General features: G+C 39.7%; 1 protein-coding gene across 9 annotated transcripts in view; it reads right to left on the bottom strand.

Moving 5' to 3' along the window:
• The window catches only part of LOC105487544 (phosphodiesterase 10A), a 661,304-nt gene that overhangs the window by 137,372 nt on the left and 506,403 nt on the right, over window positions 1-17,529 (bottom strand). For all 9 annotated transcript variants that reach the window (XM_011750999.3, XM_011751001.3, XM_011751000.3 and 6 more), the window contains one exon: window positions 1,841-1,869. In XM_011750999.3, the coding sequence (XP_011749301.1) occupies window positions 1,841-1,869 (29 nt within the window). The remainder of the gene's footprint in view (window positions 1-1,840; window positions 1,870-17,529) is intronic.

The raw sequence follows: 17,529 nt of genomic DNA, 5'->3' as shown, positions 1-17,529 counted from the left end.
AGGTGGGAGGATCATCTGAACTCGGGCAGTCAAGGCTGAAGTGAGCTGAGACTGTCCCACTGCATTTCAGCCTTGGTGATGAAGTGAGGCTTTGCCTCAATTAAAAAAAAAAAAAAAAAAAAAAAAAGTATATGAGAAAGAGAAAGGGGAAAGAAAAAAGAAAACAAAAACACAACAGAACTGCCGGAGAGTGTAACCATCACCTTCAGTGGAACTAAAGAGCATGCGTTCTGTCAGGGATGCGTTAGAACAGAAGCCCTGTGGCCAGTCACCATCTACCGAAAGGTTGCCCAAGGAATTTCTAAATCTGAATCTTTACTGAAAATATGGCATACTATTTCATAAAGGAAACTCTGAGTATTAGTCAAATAAGCATTGATCAAGATACGGGATACATTAAAAAAAATTATAGAGATCTTGGCAATTGATACCATTTCTAGGTTATCAGCTCACACCTTTAGTATTTCTCAATTACAGATACACTTTTCTCCAAATTTGGCATAATGTCAGAGAATCTTATAAATAATAGCAAAGAAAAATCACTACATATAGTTTCATCATTTTTTCTAATGGCCTTATAAGACAGTATGTAGTATTGTCAATGACACTGTCTGAACACATGGCAGCTGTGCCAATATCAACACTCTAATATTTTATGACTCTGCCAAAGTTCACTTTTCAGAGTCCCCATCTTACCCTCAAGCATCACTTTTTAGCATTTTCTGCTACTCCTAGCAGCTGCCAAAATTCTAGGTCCACTCCCTATCACTTCCTGGTAGCTTTTGAGCATCCAGACCAAGGAACTCTTCAGTTGTGAGTTCCACAAATGTGAAATTAATAACAAAGGCACCCAGGGAAACAATGAGACTCACAGAAACCTCAAGAGTCTCCTACATTGCTATGGACAGAAGGAATTCTGCCCTCGCCTATCTCCAAACCCCCAGCCCCCAGCACTGGCCCAGGTCATTTTAGAGATTTCTTTCTTCAGATGATCAAAAATAAAGGAATATATCTGCATATGTGATTCTATTAACAGTTTTTCAGTTTATATATTACAATAAAAACTGACCTCTAAGGTTGCATTCAGTTCCATTCAAACTGATTATTTGCAATATTTCATCTACACTTAAGATCTTTGTGTAATCCAGGAAAAACTAAGACATATTTCCAAATGTAATCACTTATAATTTTATAGCACAAACAGTATGCTGAATGCTTTCAGTACTCACCTGCCATAGTTTTGAAGCCTGCTAAGGCTCTTAAAGTTAACTAGGCCATGAAAACAGTCCCTTTAATATTTATAAAATTTCTAAGCAATATTATGTTTTCAACACATGAGTTGCCATCTTTTGTTCTCCCAAAAAGAAAGTGCATAAACTCAAAGGCAGAGGCTGGGCGGGTAGCAGACATGAGTAAAGCCGGCTACATGGAGGACTGAGGCTGACTCGAGAGCATCATGCATCTGAAGGCAGCTTCCGCTTCCCACCCTGGGGAGACTGCTGCCCTGGGAGAGTGACCTTACCTTCGGGTTCAAGAGAAGCCAGAAATCCAACCTTTACTACAGTGTCTCAATTTCTAAATGTTGGCAACTGATTCAGAAAAATCCCACAGGCACGTGCAGCCAAACAAAATGCATCTGTGTGCCGTATTCAGAATTGAGGTCTCCAATTTGCACCCTCTCTACCGACTTTATTCCATATTAACGAGTGATACTTTGGAGGGGGAACTCAGTTTTTGCCATTATCTTTCTAACACTTTAATGTGTTAGGGTACTGAAAAATAAATAAAACAGATTCGTTTCCTATATTGTAGTAGTAAAAATAATATTCACGTTACTTACCCTGCTGACTTCCTTAGGAGCCGATTCATCTGGGGATAGAGAAGGAAGAGGGAAAAACACAATTAGAGACTGAGTAGGTTTTAAAATACAGAATATGTCATTTGCTTTCAATAAACTTGAATGGTTTTTTGCAATGCTTCCTCTTATGAAATCTACAAATCTGATTTGTTAAAACTGTAAAGGTTGAACATAACAAATTATGACTTAAGAAGTATACATTAATTTCACAGGGAAACTGAAATACCACCACCGCGTTACCTTTCTAGAGGTTCTAAAATGGATATGATATGCCTGTAAGAATAGCTACACTGTGGTATATTCAACTACACATACCTAAAATGGGGTTGATAACACTTCAGTATTCTATACAATACAACCCACACAAATATCCCAAATGACCTTTCACACTCGTGCTTCGTACAGCAGACCTGGAGCTGGTGTGAGCTGTTCTGTTGAAATAAGAAACGTACCTGCATGGAACTCTGGTCAAGGCATGAAACATACCCACTAATAATAGTGCTGCTTTGTTCCATGTGTCTGAGGAGTTGGGGGGTTGTTTATACCAGCTTGTCAGCATTGTTGATTGGTAAAGTGAGACTGGGGTGGTTTGCACAGGGTCTAGGTGAGAATCCCTGGATGGCTCTCCCACTGGGGCTGGCTACAGGCAAGAAAATGCCTGTGTGACCAACAGGGTGTAGAATAAGCTGGCAGACACCCACTCTCGGTCCATGGTTCTGAGTGTTGCACACACAGGTCATTGATTCTGACCTGTGAGAAAGTGTGTGTCCCTAAGAGGAGGGGCTACTGGAGCTCAATCCGGCATTGACAGGCTCCTTGCTATCTTTTTCCTGTAATAAACTTGACATCTGCAAAGACTGTCATTTTGGTTCCTGTGTCTTCTTGAGCAATCAAATCCTGTTGTCTGTCACCATCAGAACGAACTTAACGTACAAAAATGGAATGTAGCTCCATGCTTTAGAACATTCAGGTATTCAGATCGACAGTACCTAGTTTTTGTATTACTGTATTAATACACAATTGCTCATATATTTTCTTATCATTGTTGCATAATGGTTAGAGTATGGCCTCTGACTTCCCTAAGAATGTAACACATGTAACGATGTCATAGGAAAAATGTCTTATCTTCCACCTTGAAGTGGCACCACAGAAGTATTTCATTTACTCTTCGACTCCTAATCCTCTCTGAAGCTGAGACTATTTATCATTACAACAAATTTATTAACAGATTCTAAAGTTATAGAGACAAATGTGCTTTTAAATTTTTCAAAGTTTTGATCTAAAACATTTAATGAGAATGTTTGAAAAAGTCAAACAATTAAAAGGTATACAATGAAAAGGAGCAACGTGTGAACAGGTTTAATACCAAGACTGCATGCAGTCACCTAGCTATGACATTATGGAATTTTCTACCCTCTGCTAGTCACCACTACAGATCTGAAAATTAGTTCAAGGACCGTGTGAATGTCCACACATCTGCAAATAAATGTTCCTTTGGCTTTTTCTCTTAGTCTTGCTTAGTTAGTACTTCTCAAACTTGAGTGTGCATAAGATAGCCTATGACATGTGTTTACAAAATCAACAATTTTTTGCTTTATGGGCAATTTAAAGTATTTGAAAGAAAAAAGTTTACCTATAGCCGATTTCTGGCTTTTCACCTTAGGAGCTGATTTAGAAAATCATTTTCTCCAACTTAACACTCAATTGTAGTTAAATCAATGTTAAGTCTAGTATATTTAAAAACTATAGTATTTTACTTAACTGAGAAAATTAATGAACACAGTGCGATTTCTTGTGTAAGGGAACATTGCTTCCTATTTCTTATAGTTGGAATTTTCATTTAGTTGAATTCTCTTGCCCAAGAAAAATTTAAGCATGTTGAAGACAGAAACTTTACTTTCTCTTCTACAGTAGAGTTGCACTGTGGGAACACATATGACGGACAGTGGCTTAGAGCAGGGGTTCGGAACCGGGCCACACAGCAGGAGGTGGGCGGTGGCAAGTGAGCAAAGCTTCGTCCGTATTGACAACCGCTCTCCATCGCTGGCATTACTGCCTGAGCTCCGCCTCCTGTCAGGTCAGCAGTGGCATTCGATTCTCATGGAGTGCAAACCCTACTGCAAACTGCACTTGCTAAGGATCTAGGCTGTGCGCTCCTTATGAGAATCCAATGCCTGATGATCTGAGGTGGAGCTGAGGTGGTGATGCTAGCGCTGGGGAGTGGCTGCAAATACAGATAAACATTAGCAGAGAGGTTTGACTACACAGAGATCACAGGAAATTAACTGCTGGCAGACTCATATCAAAACTCTCTCAGTGAGAGGCAAGTGACAAGCTGCATCTGGTTGGTGGCAGGCTTTACGGTGTGGCAAGTGAGCTGATGTGCTTCAAATTGCACAGCTGCATCTAGTGGCAGCTTTAACCTAGAATCTGACACTTATTCAGTCGACGTGTGACCTGCCTATTATTTTATTTACCACTTCCATCTGCACCTCTTTCCCACACTATGCACTTGTCTCAGCCACAGTTTTGGTAAGCCCACAAGTCAATCCCAGCCGAAATGAGTAAAAGACAGACAACACCGTCGAGCTTCTTTGAAAAGGGGGAAGACCTAATCATGAGAAAACAGAAGACTCTAAGGCTGCCAACGAAAAGAAAGCTGTATTTAAAAGAAAATACCAAGTCCTATTTAAATTACGGGTTCACTGCAACAGGTGATGCACATTCTCCAAGTCCACTTTGTATATGCGGTGACCAGCTATCCAAGGAAGCCATGAAACCTTCAAAACTGCATTGCCACATGGAGACCAAGTACCCTGCACTAAAAGACAAGCCTGGCTGGATGCAGTGGCTCACGCCTATAATCCCAGCACTTTGGGCAGATCACGAGGTCAGATCAATACCACCCTGGTTAACACAGTGAAACCCCGTCTCTACTAGAAATACAAAAAATTAGCTGGGCATGGTGGCACACACCTGTAATCCCAGCTACTCGGGAGGCTGAGGCAGGAGAATCACTTGAACCCGGGAGGCAGAGGTTGCAGTGAGCCGAGATGGCGCCACTGCACTCCAGCCTGGACAACAGAGCGAGACTCCGTCTCAAAAAAAATAAATAAATAAAAATAAAAAGACAAGCCTTTGGAGTTTTCAAAAAAAAAAATTAAAAAACATGGACACCAAGAACACAGGCAATTATTGAAGGCAACCAACTTCATCAAATGCGTCTACACTGACAGCTTTTTTTCTTTTTTTTTTTGAGACGGGGTTTCACTCTTGTTGCCCAGGCTGGAGTGCAATGGTGCAATCTCAGTTCACTGCAACCTCTGCCTCCCAGGTTCAAGCAATTCTCCTCCCTCAGCCTCCTGAGTAGCTGGGACTACAGGTGCCCACCACCATGCCTGACTAATTTTTTGTATTTTTAGTAGAGACGGGGTTTCATCATGTTGGCCAGGCTGGTCTCAAACTCCTGACCTCAGATGATCCACCTGCCTTGGCCTCCCAAAGTGCAGGGATTACAGGCATGAGCTACCACACCCGGCCAAGAGCATCATTCTTAGTGGCTAACCGCGTTGCTGAAGCTAAAAGACCCTTTATTGTTGGTGAAGAGTTGATCCTGCCTGCTACTAAGGACATCTGCTGGGAACTTTTAGGAGAGGCTACAGTTCAAAAGGTGGCAGGTGTTCCTCTTTCGGCTAGCACCATAACTAGATGAATTAATGAGATAGCAGGGGATACTGAGACACAACTGTAAAAGGGGATTCATGAATCACTGTGGCACACAATCCAGGTTGACGAGTCTACCAATGTTGACAGCCAGGCAACCATGCTTGTTAATGTGTGATATATTTTTCAGGGGGATGTGCATGAGGATATGTTATGTGCACTTTTGTTGCCAGCCAACACCACAGCTGCAGAACTATTCTAGTCTGTGAATGATTACATATCAGAAAAACTAAATTGGTCATTTTGTGTTGGTATACACACGGACAGAGCAGCTGCCATGACTGGACAGCTTTCTGATTTCACTACTCAGGTCAAACAGGTCTCTTCTGCATATAAGTACCACGCACTAACCGACTGTGCCACTGGAGCTCCTTAGGTTGCTTCTGAATGTTAGTCTATGCACTGTGTCATCCATAGGGAAATGCTGGCTAGCTGAAAAATGTCATGTGAACTTAACAATGTTTAGCAGAATGTGATTAAAATTATCAACCACATTAAAGTACATGCCCTTAACTCACGTCTGTTCGCACAGCTCTGTGAGGAGATGGACGCAGAGCACACACACCTTCTCATACACGGAAGTGAAATGCTTTCTAAAGGTAGATTTCTGGCCAGAGTTTTTGAAACCACTCCAGAGATTTCTTTTAGAAAAAAAGTCACCATTGGCAGCACATTTCAGTGACATAAAATGGGTTGCAAAACTTGCTTAGTTGTGTGACCTATTTAACCTGTTCAACGAACTCAACCTGTCACTTCAGGGGAGAACGACAGCTGTGTTCAAGTCGGCAGATAAAGCGGCTGCATTCAAAACCAAACTGGAATTACAGGGGTGACGAGGGAATACTGGGATTTCTGACATGTTTCAAACATTAGCAGAGACTGTGAAAGAGACAGAGCCAGGGCCTTCTTTCCCCCAGCTGATGCAGGATCACCGCCTCAGCTTTCAGGAGAGCTTGAGCGATACTTCCCAACCACAAAAGAACCCGGAACCGGGAAGGAATGAATCCGCGACACCCACTTGTGAATAAGCCTGGTGAATCGACTGCCTGTGCTAGAAGAGGATCAGCTGCTTGAGATGGCAAATGACAGTGGCTTTAAAAATGTGTTTGAGACAACTTCAAATCTCCGTATGTTCTGGATGAAGGTCCAGGTGGAATATCCTGAGGTTGCCACAAAAGCGCTGAAAAGCTGCTTCCGTGTCCAACAACCTGTCTTTGTGAAGCAGGGTTTTCTGCAGTGACAGCGACCACAAAGACATTACAGAGCAGCGTGGACATAAGTGACACACTTCAGGTGTCACTGTCTCCCGTCACCCCCAGATGGGACTGTCTAGTTGCAGGAAAACAAGCTCAGGGCTTCCACCACTAATTCTACATCATGGTGAGTTGTATCATTATTTCATTACATAATACAACGTAATAATAATATAAATAACACGCACAACAAATGTAACATGCTTGAATCAACCTGAAACCACCCCCTCCGACCAGTCTATGGAACAACTGTCTTCCACAAAACTGGTCCCTGGTGCCAAAAGTTTGGGAATCGCTGGTTTAGAGCATGGACTAAGGTCTGAAGCCCAGACCTGCAGTCACTAGTGACATTACATTGGACAAGGTGCCACCTTACAAGTTCAAAGTGAAATAAGTTAACAATATAAATTGTTACTGAAAAAGATCGTCCTCCCTCAGCCCAAAGACCATTTCAAGGTAAGAGAGAGGGAAAACGGCCCCTTCCCACTCATGCAGTTCACGACTCCTTGCAGATCACACAGGAATTTCAGGTTAAGAACCCACGGGGTAGAATGTTCCCTTTTCCCTGTACACTTCCAGCACACACTCACAGTTGAAGTGCCAGAACAGCACTTCACTCAGATCAGCAATGAAGCTCTCTTTGAAACAAAAGGTTAGAGGAACATGGAAAAGAAGAAAATTGCCATGAATACCAAATTTTGAGGTACTGATGAGGAACAAATTGGCAAAAAAAAAAAAAAAAAAAAAAAAGAAAAGAAAGAAAAAAGTTCCAGAGGACACTAATTTTCATGCAGCATAGGGTTTTTGTAAACAGGTGTTTATTCAACAAATATTTACTGAGGGACCACTGAGTGCCAAGAATTTATCTCTGATCTCGATAAGCTTGCATTCCAGTGGGATGAATAAATTAGGAAATGAAGAGATGAAATAATTTCAGAAAATAAATATCTATGCTTGTTAAAGAAAAATTTAATTTTTAGAGAAAGATAAAGCATCTTTGATCCAAAGCTAATTTTAATACTTTTTAAAAGCCTTAGCAAGAACAGTCTACAGGAAAAAAAGGCGCTAAGGGTATTTCATAGTAAGCACACCATTCACAGCAAGAATGTAATAGTGTAGCTTTCATGGTAAGAAGTTAATTTTAAATATTTTTTAAATCAAAATCTGGGAAAATGGTGAATAGGAGGCAGGCCTAACTTGCAGCGCCCACTCAGGTGGACAGAGCAGCCTGTGTAAACCTACATCGTCAACTTTTGCTCCAGGAACTAACACAGGAACATCCCAGGCAAGCCTAGAGAATCCACAGACCCTTTGTAGGAGGTGGATTGCAGCTGCAGGCTCCGTGGGACAGCTGAGGAACTGTGGTTCACTTGCTTTCTCAGATGGAGGCTTGTACCCTGGGGCAAGTTCTCAGTCCTGCTCACTAGCTGTCTGGAAATAAACTCAGTCTGTTGGGGGGCATGGTGGGTGTGAGACCAGCCTTTTGGGTTGCGGGCTGCAGGGGAGCTGGGTGAGGCCTGTGGCTGCCAGCTTTACCCACTTTTCTGGTGACCTATATGTGACAGCAGAGGTCCCCAGGGAACATAACTCCATTGGTCTAGGAACCACACCCCTGTCCCCTACAGCAGTCACAGCAAGCCCTGCCCACGGACAGTCTGAGATCAGACATGCCTAGCCCTGCCTCCACCTGATGGTCTTTCTCTACCTGCCCCGGTGGCCAAAGTCAAAGCCCACCCTGCCCACTACTGGAGAAACATGAATATTTACCCAAAGGCGACCCTAGGGCAAGCTTGTCTTCTCCCAATACAACCTCAGCTGATGCACTATTGACAGTGCCACCTCCTGGCTGGAGAAGAACCAGCACAAAACCAGCACACTAAACAAAAACACAATCAAGGACCCTCAGAATCCATTTCACTCCCTGCTACCTCCACTGGAGCAGGTGCTGGTATCCATGGCTGAAAGACCTAAAGACAGATCACATCACAGGACTCTCTGCAGATACTTCCCAGTGACAAGCTGGAGCCTAGTACCTCTGCTGTGTGGCTAGATCCAGAAGAGAAATATAATTGTTGCAGTTCAGCTCTCAGGAGGCCCCATTCCTTGGGGAAGGGGAAGAAAATCACATCAAGGGAGCACCCCATGGTACACAAGAATCTGAACAGCAGCCCTTGAGTCCCAGACCTTCCCTCTGACATAGTCTACCCAAATGAGAAGGAACCAGAGAAACAATTCTGGTAATATGACAAAACAAGGTTCTTTGACACCCCCAAAAGATCACATCAGCTCACCAGCAATGGAGCTAAAGCAAGATATAATCTCTGAATTGCCAGAAAAAGAATTTAGGTCGACTATTAAGCTAATTAAGGAGGCACCAGAGAAAGGTGAAATCCAACTTAAAGAAATCAAAAAAATGACATAGGATATCAATGGAGAAATCTCCAGTGAAATAGCATAATTAAAAAAAAATCACAACTTCTGGAAATGAAGGAGACACTTAGAGAATTGCAAAATGCACTGGAGAGTCTCAGCAATAGAATCAAACAAATAAAAGAACTTCAGAACTCAAAGACAAGACTTTCAAATTAACCCAATCTAACAAAGGCAAAGAAAAAAAGAATTTAAAAAACGAACAAAGCCTCCAAGAAATTTAAAATTATGTTAAACAACCACACCTAAGAATAACTGGAGTTCCCGAGGAAGAAAATAAATCTATAAGTTTGGAAAACATATTTGAGGGAACAATTGAAGAAAACTTCCCCAGCCTTGCTAGAGATCTAGACATCCAAATACAAGAAGGTCAAAGAACACCTGAGACATTCATCCCAAAAAGATCATTGCTGAGGCACATAGTCATCAGATTATCTCTAGTCAAGATGAAGGAAACAATCATAAGAGTTGTGAGGCAAAAGCAGCAGGTAACCTATAAAGAAAAACTTGTCAGACTAACAGCAGATTTCTCAGCAGAAACCCTACAGGCCATAAGGCATTGGGATTCTATCTTTAGCTTCCTTAAACAAACAAAACAATTATCAGCCAAGAGTTTTGTATCTAGTGAAACTAAGCTTCAAAAATGAAGGAAAGATAAAGACTTTTTCAAACAAATGCCAAGAGAATTCGCCACTACCAAGCCAGCACTATGAGAACTGCTGTTAATAAAAGAAACTCTAAATCTTGAAACAAATCCTCAAAACACACCAAAATAGAACCTCTCTAAAGCCTAATCCTCACAGGACCTATGAAACAACAACACAATGAAAAATACCCAAGGTATTCAATAAATAGCAGGGCGAATACAACAGTACCTCATATCTCAATACTAACATTGAATGTAAATGGCCTAAATGCTCCACTTAAAAGATACAGAGTGGCAGAATGGGTAAGAATTCACCAACCAAGGCCAGACGTGGTGGTTCATGCCACTTTGGGACTCTGAGGCGGGTGGATCATTTGAGGACAGGAGTTCAAGACCAGCCTGGCCAACATGGGGAAAACCCATGTCTACTAAAAATACAAAAATTAGCTGGGTGTGGTGGCATATACCTGTAATCTCAGCTACTCAAGAGGCCGAGGCATAAGAATTCCTTGAACCCGGGAAGTAGAGGCTGCAGTGAGCCAAGATCACACGACTGAACTCCATCCTGGGGGACAGAGCAAGACCCAGTCTCCAAAAAATTTAAAAATACATTCACCAACCAAATATCTGCTGTCTTCAAGAGACTCACCTGACTCATAAGAACTCACATAAACTTAAAGTAAAGGAGTGGAAAAAGATATTACGTGCAAATGGACACTAAAAGCGAGTGGCAGGAGTAGCTATTCTTACATGAGACAAGACAAACTTTAAAGCAACAGCAGTTAAGAAAGACAAAGAGGGACATTATATAATGATAAAAGAACTAGTCCAACAGAAAAATATCACAATCCTAAATATATATGCACCTAACACTGGAGCACCCAAATTTATAAAAGACCTAAGAAATGAGATAGATAACAACACAATAATAGTGGTGGACTTCAATACTCCACTGACAGCACCAAACAGGTCATCAAGACAGGAAGTCAAAAAAGAAACAATGGACTTACCCCATACCCTACAACAAATGGACTTAACAGATACTTACAGAACATCCTATCCAACAACTGCAGAATATACACTCTATTCATCGGCACATGGAACATTCTCCAAGACAGACCGTAAGATAGGCCACCAAACAAATCTCAGCAAATTTAAGAAAATCAAAATTGTAGCAAGGATTCTCTCAGACCACAGTGGAATAAAATTGGAAATCAACTCCAAAAGGAACCCTCAAAATCAGACAAATACACAGAAGTTAAATAACCTGCAAATGAATGATCACTGGGTTTGAACTACACTATAATAGTGACACAATCTATCAAAACCTCTAGGATACAGAAAAAGTGGTACTAAGAGAAAAGTGTACAGCATTAAGTGCTTACATCAAGAAGTCTGAAAAAGCACAGGTAGACAGTCTAAGGTCACACCTCAAGGAGCTAAAGAAACAAGAACAAAACAAACCCAAACCCAGCAGAAGAAAAGAAATAAGCAAGATCAGAGCAGAACCAAAATGAAACTGAAACAAACAAAAAAATACAAAGATAAATGAAACAAAAAGGTGGTTATTTGAAAAGATAAATAAAATTGAGAGACCATTAGCAAGATTAACCAAGAAAAGAAGAGAGAAGATCCAAATAAGCTCAATAAGAAACAAAACGTGAGCTATTACAAACACCACCACACAAATACAAAAGATTATTCAAGGCTACTGTGAACATCTTTATGTGCATAAACTAGAAAACCTAGAGGAGATGGATAAATTCCTGGAAATATACAACCCTCCATGATTAAACCAGGAAGAAATAGAAACTCTTAACAGATTAATAACAAGCAGCAAGATCGAAATGGTAATTAAAAAGTTACCAACAAAAAAGTCCAGGACCAAATGGATTCACAGCTGAATTCTATCAGACATTCAAAGAAGAATTGGTACCAATCATGTTGACACTATTCCACAAAATAGAGAAAGAGGGAATCCTCCCTAAATCATTCTATGAAGCCAGTATCACCCTGATACCAAACCCAGGAAAAAACTTAACAACCAAAAAAAAAATAAAACTATAGACAAATATCCCTGGTGAACATAGATGCAAAAGTCCTAGCTAACCAAATCCAACAGCATGTTAAAAAGATAATCCTCCATGATCAAGTGGGTTTCATACCAGGGATGCAGGGATGGTTTAGCATTCACAAGTCAATAAATGTGACACACCACATAAACAGAATCAAAAACAAAAATCACACGATCAACTCAATAGATGCAGAAAAACTATTGGACAAAATCCAGCATCCCGTCATGATTAAAACGCTCAGCAAAATTGACATAGAAGGGACATACCTTAAGGTAATAAAAGCCATCTATGACAAACCCACAGCCAACATTATATTGAATGTGAATAACTGAAAGCATTCCCTGTGAGAACTGGAACAAGACAAGCATGCCCACTTCCACCAGTTCTATTCAACATAGTACTGGAAGTCCTAGCCAGAGCAATCAAACAAGAGAAAGAAAGGGCATCTAAACTGGTAAAGAAGAAGTCAAACTGTCACTGTTTGATGATGACATGATCACATACCTAGGAAACCCTAAAGACTCATCCAAAAACTCCTAAAACTGGTAAATGAATTCAGCAAAGTTTCAGGATATAAAAATAATATACACAAATCAGTAGCCCTGCTATACACCAACAGCGACCAAGCTGAAAATCAAATCAAGAACCCAGCCCCTTTTACAATAGCTGCAAAAAAATAAAATACTTAGGAATATACTTAACCATGGAGGTGAAAGACTGCTACATGGAAAACTACAAAACACTGCTGAAAAAAATCATGGACAATATAAACACATCCCATGCTCATGGATGGGTAGAATCAATACTGTGAAAATAACCAGACTGCCAAAAGTAATCTACAAATTCAATGCACTTCCCATCAAAATACCACCATCATTCTTCACAGAACTAGAAAAAAAAATCCTAAAATTCATATGGAACCAAAAAAGAGCCCACATAGCCAAAGAAAGGCTAAGCAAAAAGAGCAAATCTGGAGGCATCACATTACCCAACTTCAAACTATAAGGCCAAAGTCATCAAAACAGCATGGTACTGGTATAAAAATAGGCATATAGACCAATGCAAACAGAATAGAGAACCAATAAATAAGGCCATATACTGTCAACTGATTTTTGACAAAGCAAATAAAAGCATAAAGTGGGGAAAGAACACCCTATTCAACAAACGGTGCTGAGATAATCGTAGAAGAATGAAACTGGATCCTCACCTCTCACCTTATACAAAAATCAACTCAAGATGGAATCAAAGACTTAAATCTAAGACCTGAAACCACAGAAATTCTAGAAGATAACATCAGAAAAACCCTTCTAGACACTGGCTTAGGCAAAGACTTCATGACTAAGAACCCAAAAGAAAAAATGCCACAAAAGCAAAGACAGATGGGACTTCCTTAAACTAATAAGCTTCTGCATAGCAAAAGAAATAATCAGCCGAGTAAACAGACAACATACAGAGTGAGAGAAAATCTTTGCAATCTGTACATCTGAGAAAGGACTAATATCCAGAATCTACAAAGAAACTCAAATCAGCAAGAAAAAAAGCAATCCCATCAAAAAATGGGCTAAGGACATGAATAGACAATTCTCAAAAGAAGATACACGAATGGGCAGAAAACCTATGAAAAAATGCTCAACATCACTAACGACCAGGGAAATGCAAATCAAAACCACAATGAGATGCCACCTTACTGCTGCAAGAACGGTCATAATAAAAAAATTTAAAAACCATTGATGTTGGAGTAGATGTGGTGAAAAGGGAATACTCTTACACTGCTGATGGGAATTTAAACTAGTACGACCTCTATGGAAAACAGTGTGGGGATTCATGAAAGAAATAAGTAGATCTACCATTTGATCCACCAATCCCATTCCTGTGTATTTACCCAGAGGAAAAGAAATCATTATAGAAAAAAGATACCTGTACATGCATGTTTACAGCAGCACAATTTACAGTTGCAAAAATATTGAACCAGCCCAAATGTTCAGCAATCAATGAGTGGATAAAAAAAAATGTGGGGTGTGTGCATGTGTGTATGTGTGTAATACACACAACACACATAGTAGTATTCCATGGTGTGTATGTGTGTGTGTGTGTGTGTGTGTGTGTATATATATATATATATATATATATATATAATTAACAAAGAAGAAATCCAGAATAAAGAAAAGTGATCATTTAATGCCTATATTAGAAATTAATATTGAAAACCACATTTTGCATTCCAAATTCTAAATTGTGATTTTCCTATGAACTAGCTACAAAGTTCCTGAGAATGCATTTTGAACAGTTTCTACTTTAATTGACTGATCATTTCCTTGAAGTTTAACATAGGGTCATTTTTACTAAATCTTCCATGAATAAGTAGCCTGCTTTCTGTGTTCATTCCATTGGATGAGAAAAGAAATCTAAGTCACACACTGGTACTATGGAGACCTTTGTGATTGACTTCACTGCACCTCTATCCTTCAACACTATCCATCTCAGTTTGCCTTTCAGACTGTAGTTATTATTAGCCAGGATGGTCTCGATCTCCTGACCTTGTGATCCGCCCACCTCGGCCTCCCAAAGTGCTGGGATTACAGGCGTGAGCCACCGCGCCCGGGCAGTTATTTTAATATTTCTAAGTGAAGCACACCTATCTTCCCTTTATGGGAGACAAGTATTTCCATGAACATTCATAAACCACTTATCTTTTTTATATACATCTGTATCTTAGGAGTTGAAGCAGTACATTCAGCCTCCCCCAGCCATTTCTAGCATCTCTAACAATTATATAATCTTAACAATTCATCCACAAGTATTTACCAAAAGTTCTACTTCATGCCAGACACTGAATAAATGTCTCCATTGGCCCAATCAGACTGAAGAAAATGACTTAAATTTCATGGGTTTGAGAGAACCACAAACAAGAAAGCTTTTCGGACCTAGCCAGTGGTGGCAGCCACATTATAATCACGAGGGCATCAACCTGAAATCAACAACAACACAGCAAGGAAGACAGAGGGGAGACAGGAGGGGAAAGGGGTTGGAGGGGAAAGGGAGAGAGAAAGGGATGGGAAGGAGAAAAAGAGGGAGGGGAAAGACATGAGAAATTGAGTCTTCAGAGACATTTCCAGCCAAATTAATCAGCCAACCTTGAAGCTTGCCTTACTTAGGGACTTTTTAAATACGCAAGATAGCTAATTTCCCTATGAAGTCAATTTTACCAGGTAAAACTAAAAACACTCAAGAGAGCATTTAAATGCAACAAAATGTTACGAGGACATTACTTTTACATCATTAAATTAATACATGTTATTTAAAATAAAATCTTGTAGAAAACTCTTGTTCTTACAAAATAACAAATTCCTTTGTTCTAATCTGGTTTGGCTCTATTTATCCAACTGGAATACACAACACATAAGGCTCTTTTCACTCCAGCAAGGCTGGCTTCACTACACTCTCAAATACGTTTTGCTCACTATTAACTCAAAGTCCTTTTATCTTCCAACAAATATTTACTGAGCACCTACTAAGTGCCTGTCACAGTTCTTTATGTTTACAATAGCTTGGAGAATAAAAAAGAGACAATAATCCTTGTCTTCACGAAGCTGTATTCTAAACGCAGGTGACTGTCAATCAACTTGATAAATAACTACATCATAGAGCAGGTTGGAAACGTTTGGTTGGGAGAATGCAGACCAGGATAAGGGGAACCGGAAGGCAATGAGGGAAGAGGATAGGGAGCAGGATGCGGTGTAAAAAAGCGTGGTTGCAGCAGTCTCCTGGAGAAGGTGAGCTAAAACAAACACAGCAGCCACCCAGGAAGAAAACTCCAAGCAGAGGGCTCAGCCTGCACAACGACGCTGAGACGCAAGTGTGCCTGCCATACCCCTGCCACAGAAGATGACCCCCGTATTTCCAAATACCAAGTCCTTCAAGACTCAGCTCAGCTTCTAGTCCGAGAGGTCCTCTCAAGAGCAATAAGCCCACTGATCTCTCTTGTCTCGGAACTTTTCTATGTTTTTTTTTCTGTTAGGAAAGCAGAATATGACAGAAATAAGGAAGACAGGTTTGGAGTTAATAGATCTGTTTTCAAATCTTAGCTTCACTTCCCAACCATACATGGGTTTCTTTACCTTTCCAAACTTGCCTACCTTATGGTTTTAAAATGAGATGATTTAGGATAATGTTAGGATTAAATGAGATATGGATAATTCTGACACAGAGAGAATGCTCAATAAATTGTTTTGTTCCTGTCCATTCAACTTAACATTAACTCTCTTCTGCCTTCCACTGATAGCTGGACACATGTGAAGGACTTAGCTTCTTAACTAAATATAAATTTCTTGACAATAAGAGACCACATCTAATATTTCTTTTACATTACTGAAAAATAAAATCATTCCAAAATGATTCTGTGATGATTAAGACACAGATAATAATGTTTTTGCATACAGAACATTTTTATTTGGTCACGAAAAGAGTGCTAAAATGCTAGAAATTGCTACTTTGACCAGAGGTTTAAAATCTCTTTGTCTAACTATTAAATACGGTTTCCAAAATCAGTTTGTTTTATCTTCATTCTTACTATATATGTTTTAAGCATCAAAAGCTAGGCATTTGTGGAAGAACATGAGTCATGTAACCAAGAACCAGAGTACCATGTTAACTGATCTGCGCTAATAAACCCGCTACTTTGCAGAGTTACTGATGACAACACGTGAAATAAACTACAAATCACTGTGTGGTTGGAAGATATAAAGAACAATATACTTGTGATATTTTTCATCAGAAATAAAAAATGGGGGTCACATATAAGTTCACAAGCCATATCAAAAAAAAAAAAAAGGAAAAGCAATCATTTTCTTCTCTGAGAGATTATAATGATTTTTAATAACTCGTAATCACATTTTCTGACACACAATGTTGTAGTATAATCTTTTGTACTTAATTATATATAAACAGAATGACACCATCCCATCACCGTCACCATCAGTGACATTAACACGAAGCTTTCCAATTCCATAAATGAAAAGTGATGACTTAAAAAGCCACAGTGTGAACCGCAGGTGTTCTTCTCCTATAGAAAATGTAACAACTTATAAAGTACCTCCCTTGTATTTCATTTTAGAGACATGAGAAATATCAATATATATACTAGCATAACTATTATTTACATAAGATGATATAGTTTTATCTCATATCTAAAAGAAAAGATCACAGGTAAATTGGATTTCACTTATCAAGGACATAAAAGCAAAGTTCAAGAAAGTCCTCATAACACAGTCATGTAATATATATGTTACTCTTCTTTTCCACAGTTTACTTCATAGAACTTAGTCATCTCTAAATGATTTAGAACTGTGTTGATTCTGTAACTTGAACCTAGATGCTACCAGGACCAAGAGCAAATGCAACCAACCTTAAGGTTTCACCATCAGAAACCTCAGCAAAATCTACCCCAGAGAGGCCAAGACACGAAATTTTTTCTTATAGTTATCTGAATATATCTACCAATACATTAAGAGCTGCTGAAATATATAAACATATCTATGATCATGA

This window comes from Macaca nemestrina, chromosome 5, assembly GCF_043159975.1.
Source record: "Macaca nemestrina isolate mMacNem1 chromosome 5, mMacNem.hap1, whole genome shotgun sequence".
NCBI classification, from domain to species: domain Eukaryota; kingdom Metazoa; phylum Chordata; class Mammalia; order Primates; family Cercopithecidae; genus Macaca; species Macaca nemestrina.
Note: the sequence above shows the minus strand (reverse complement) of the source record. Positions and strands in the feature narration are given on the sequence as shown.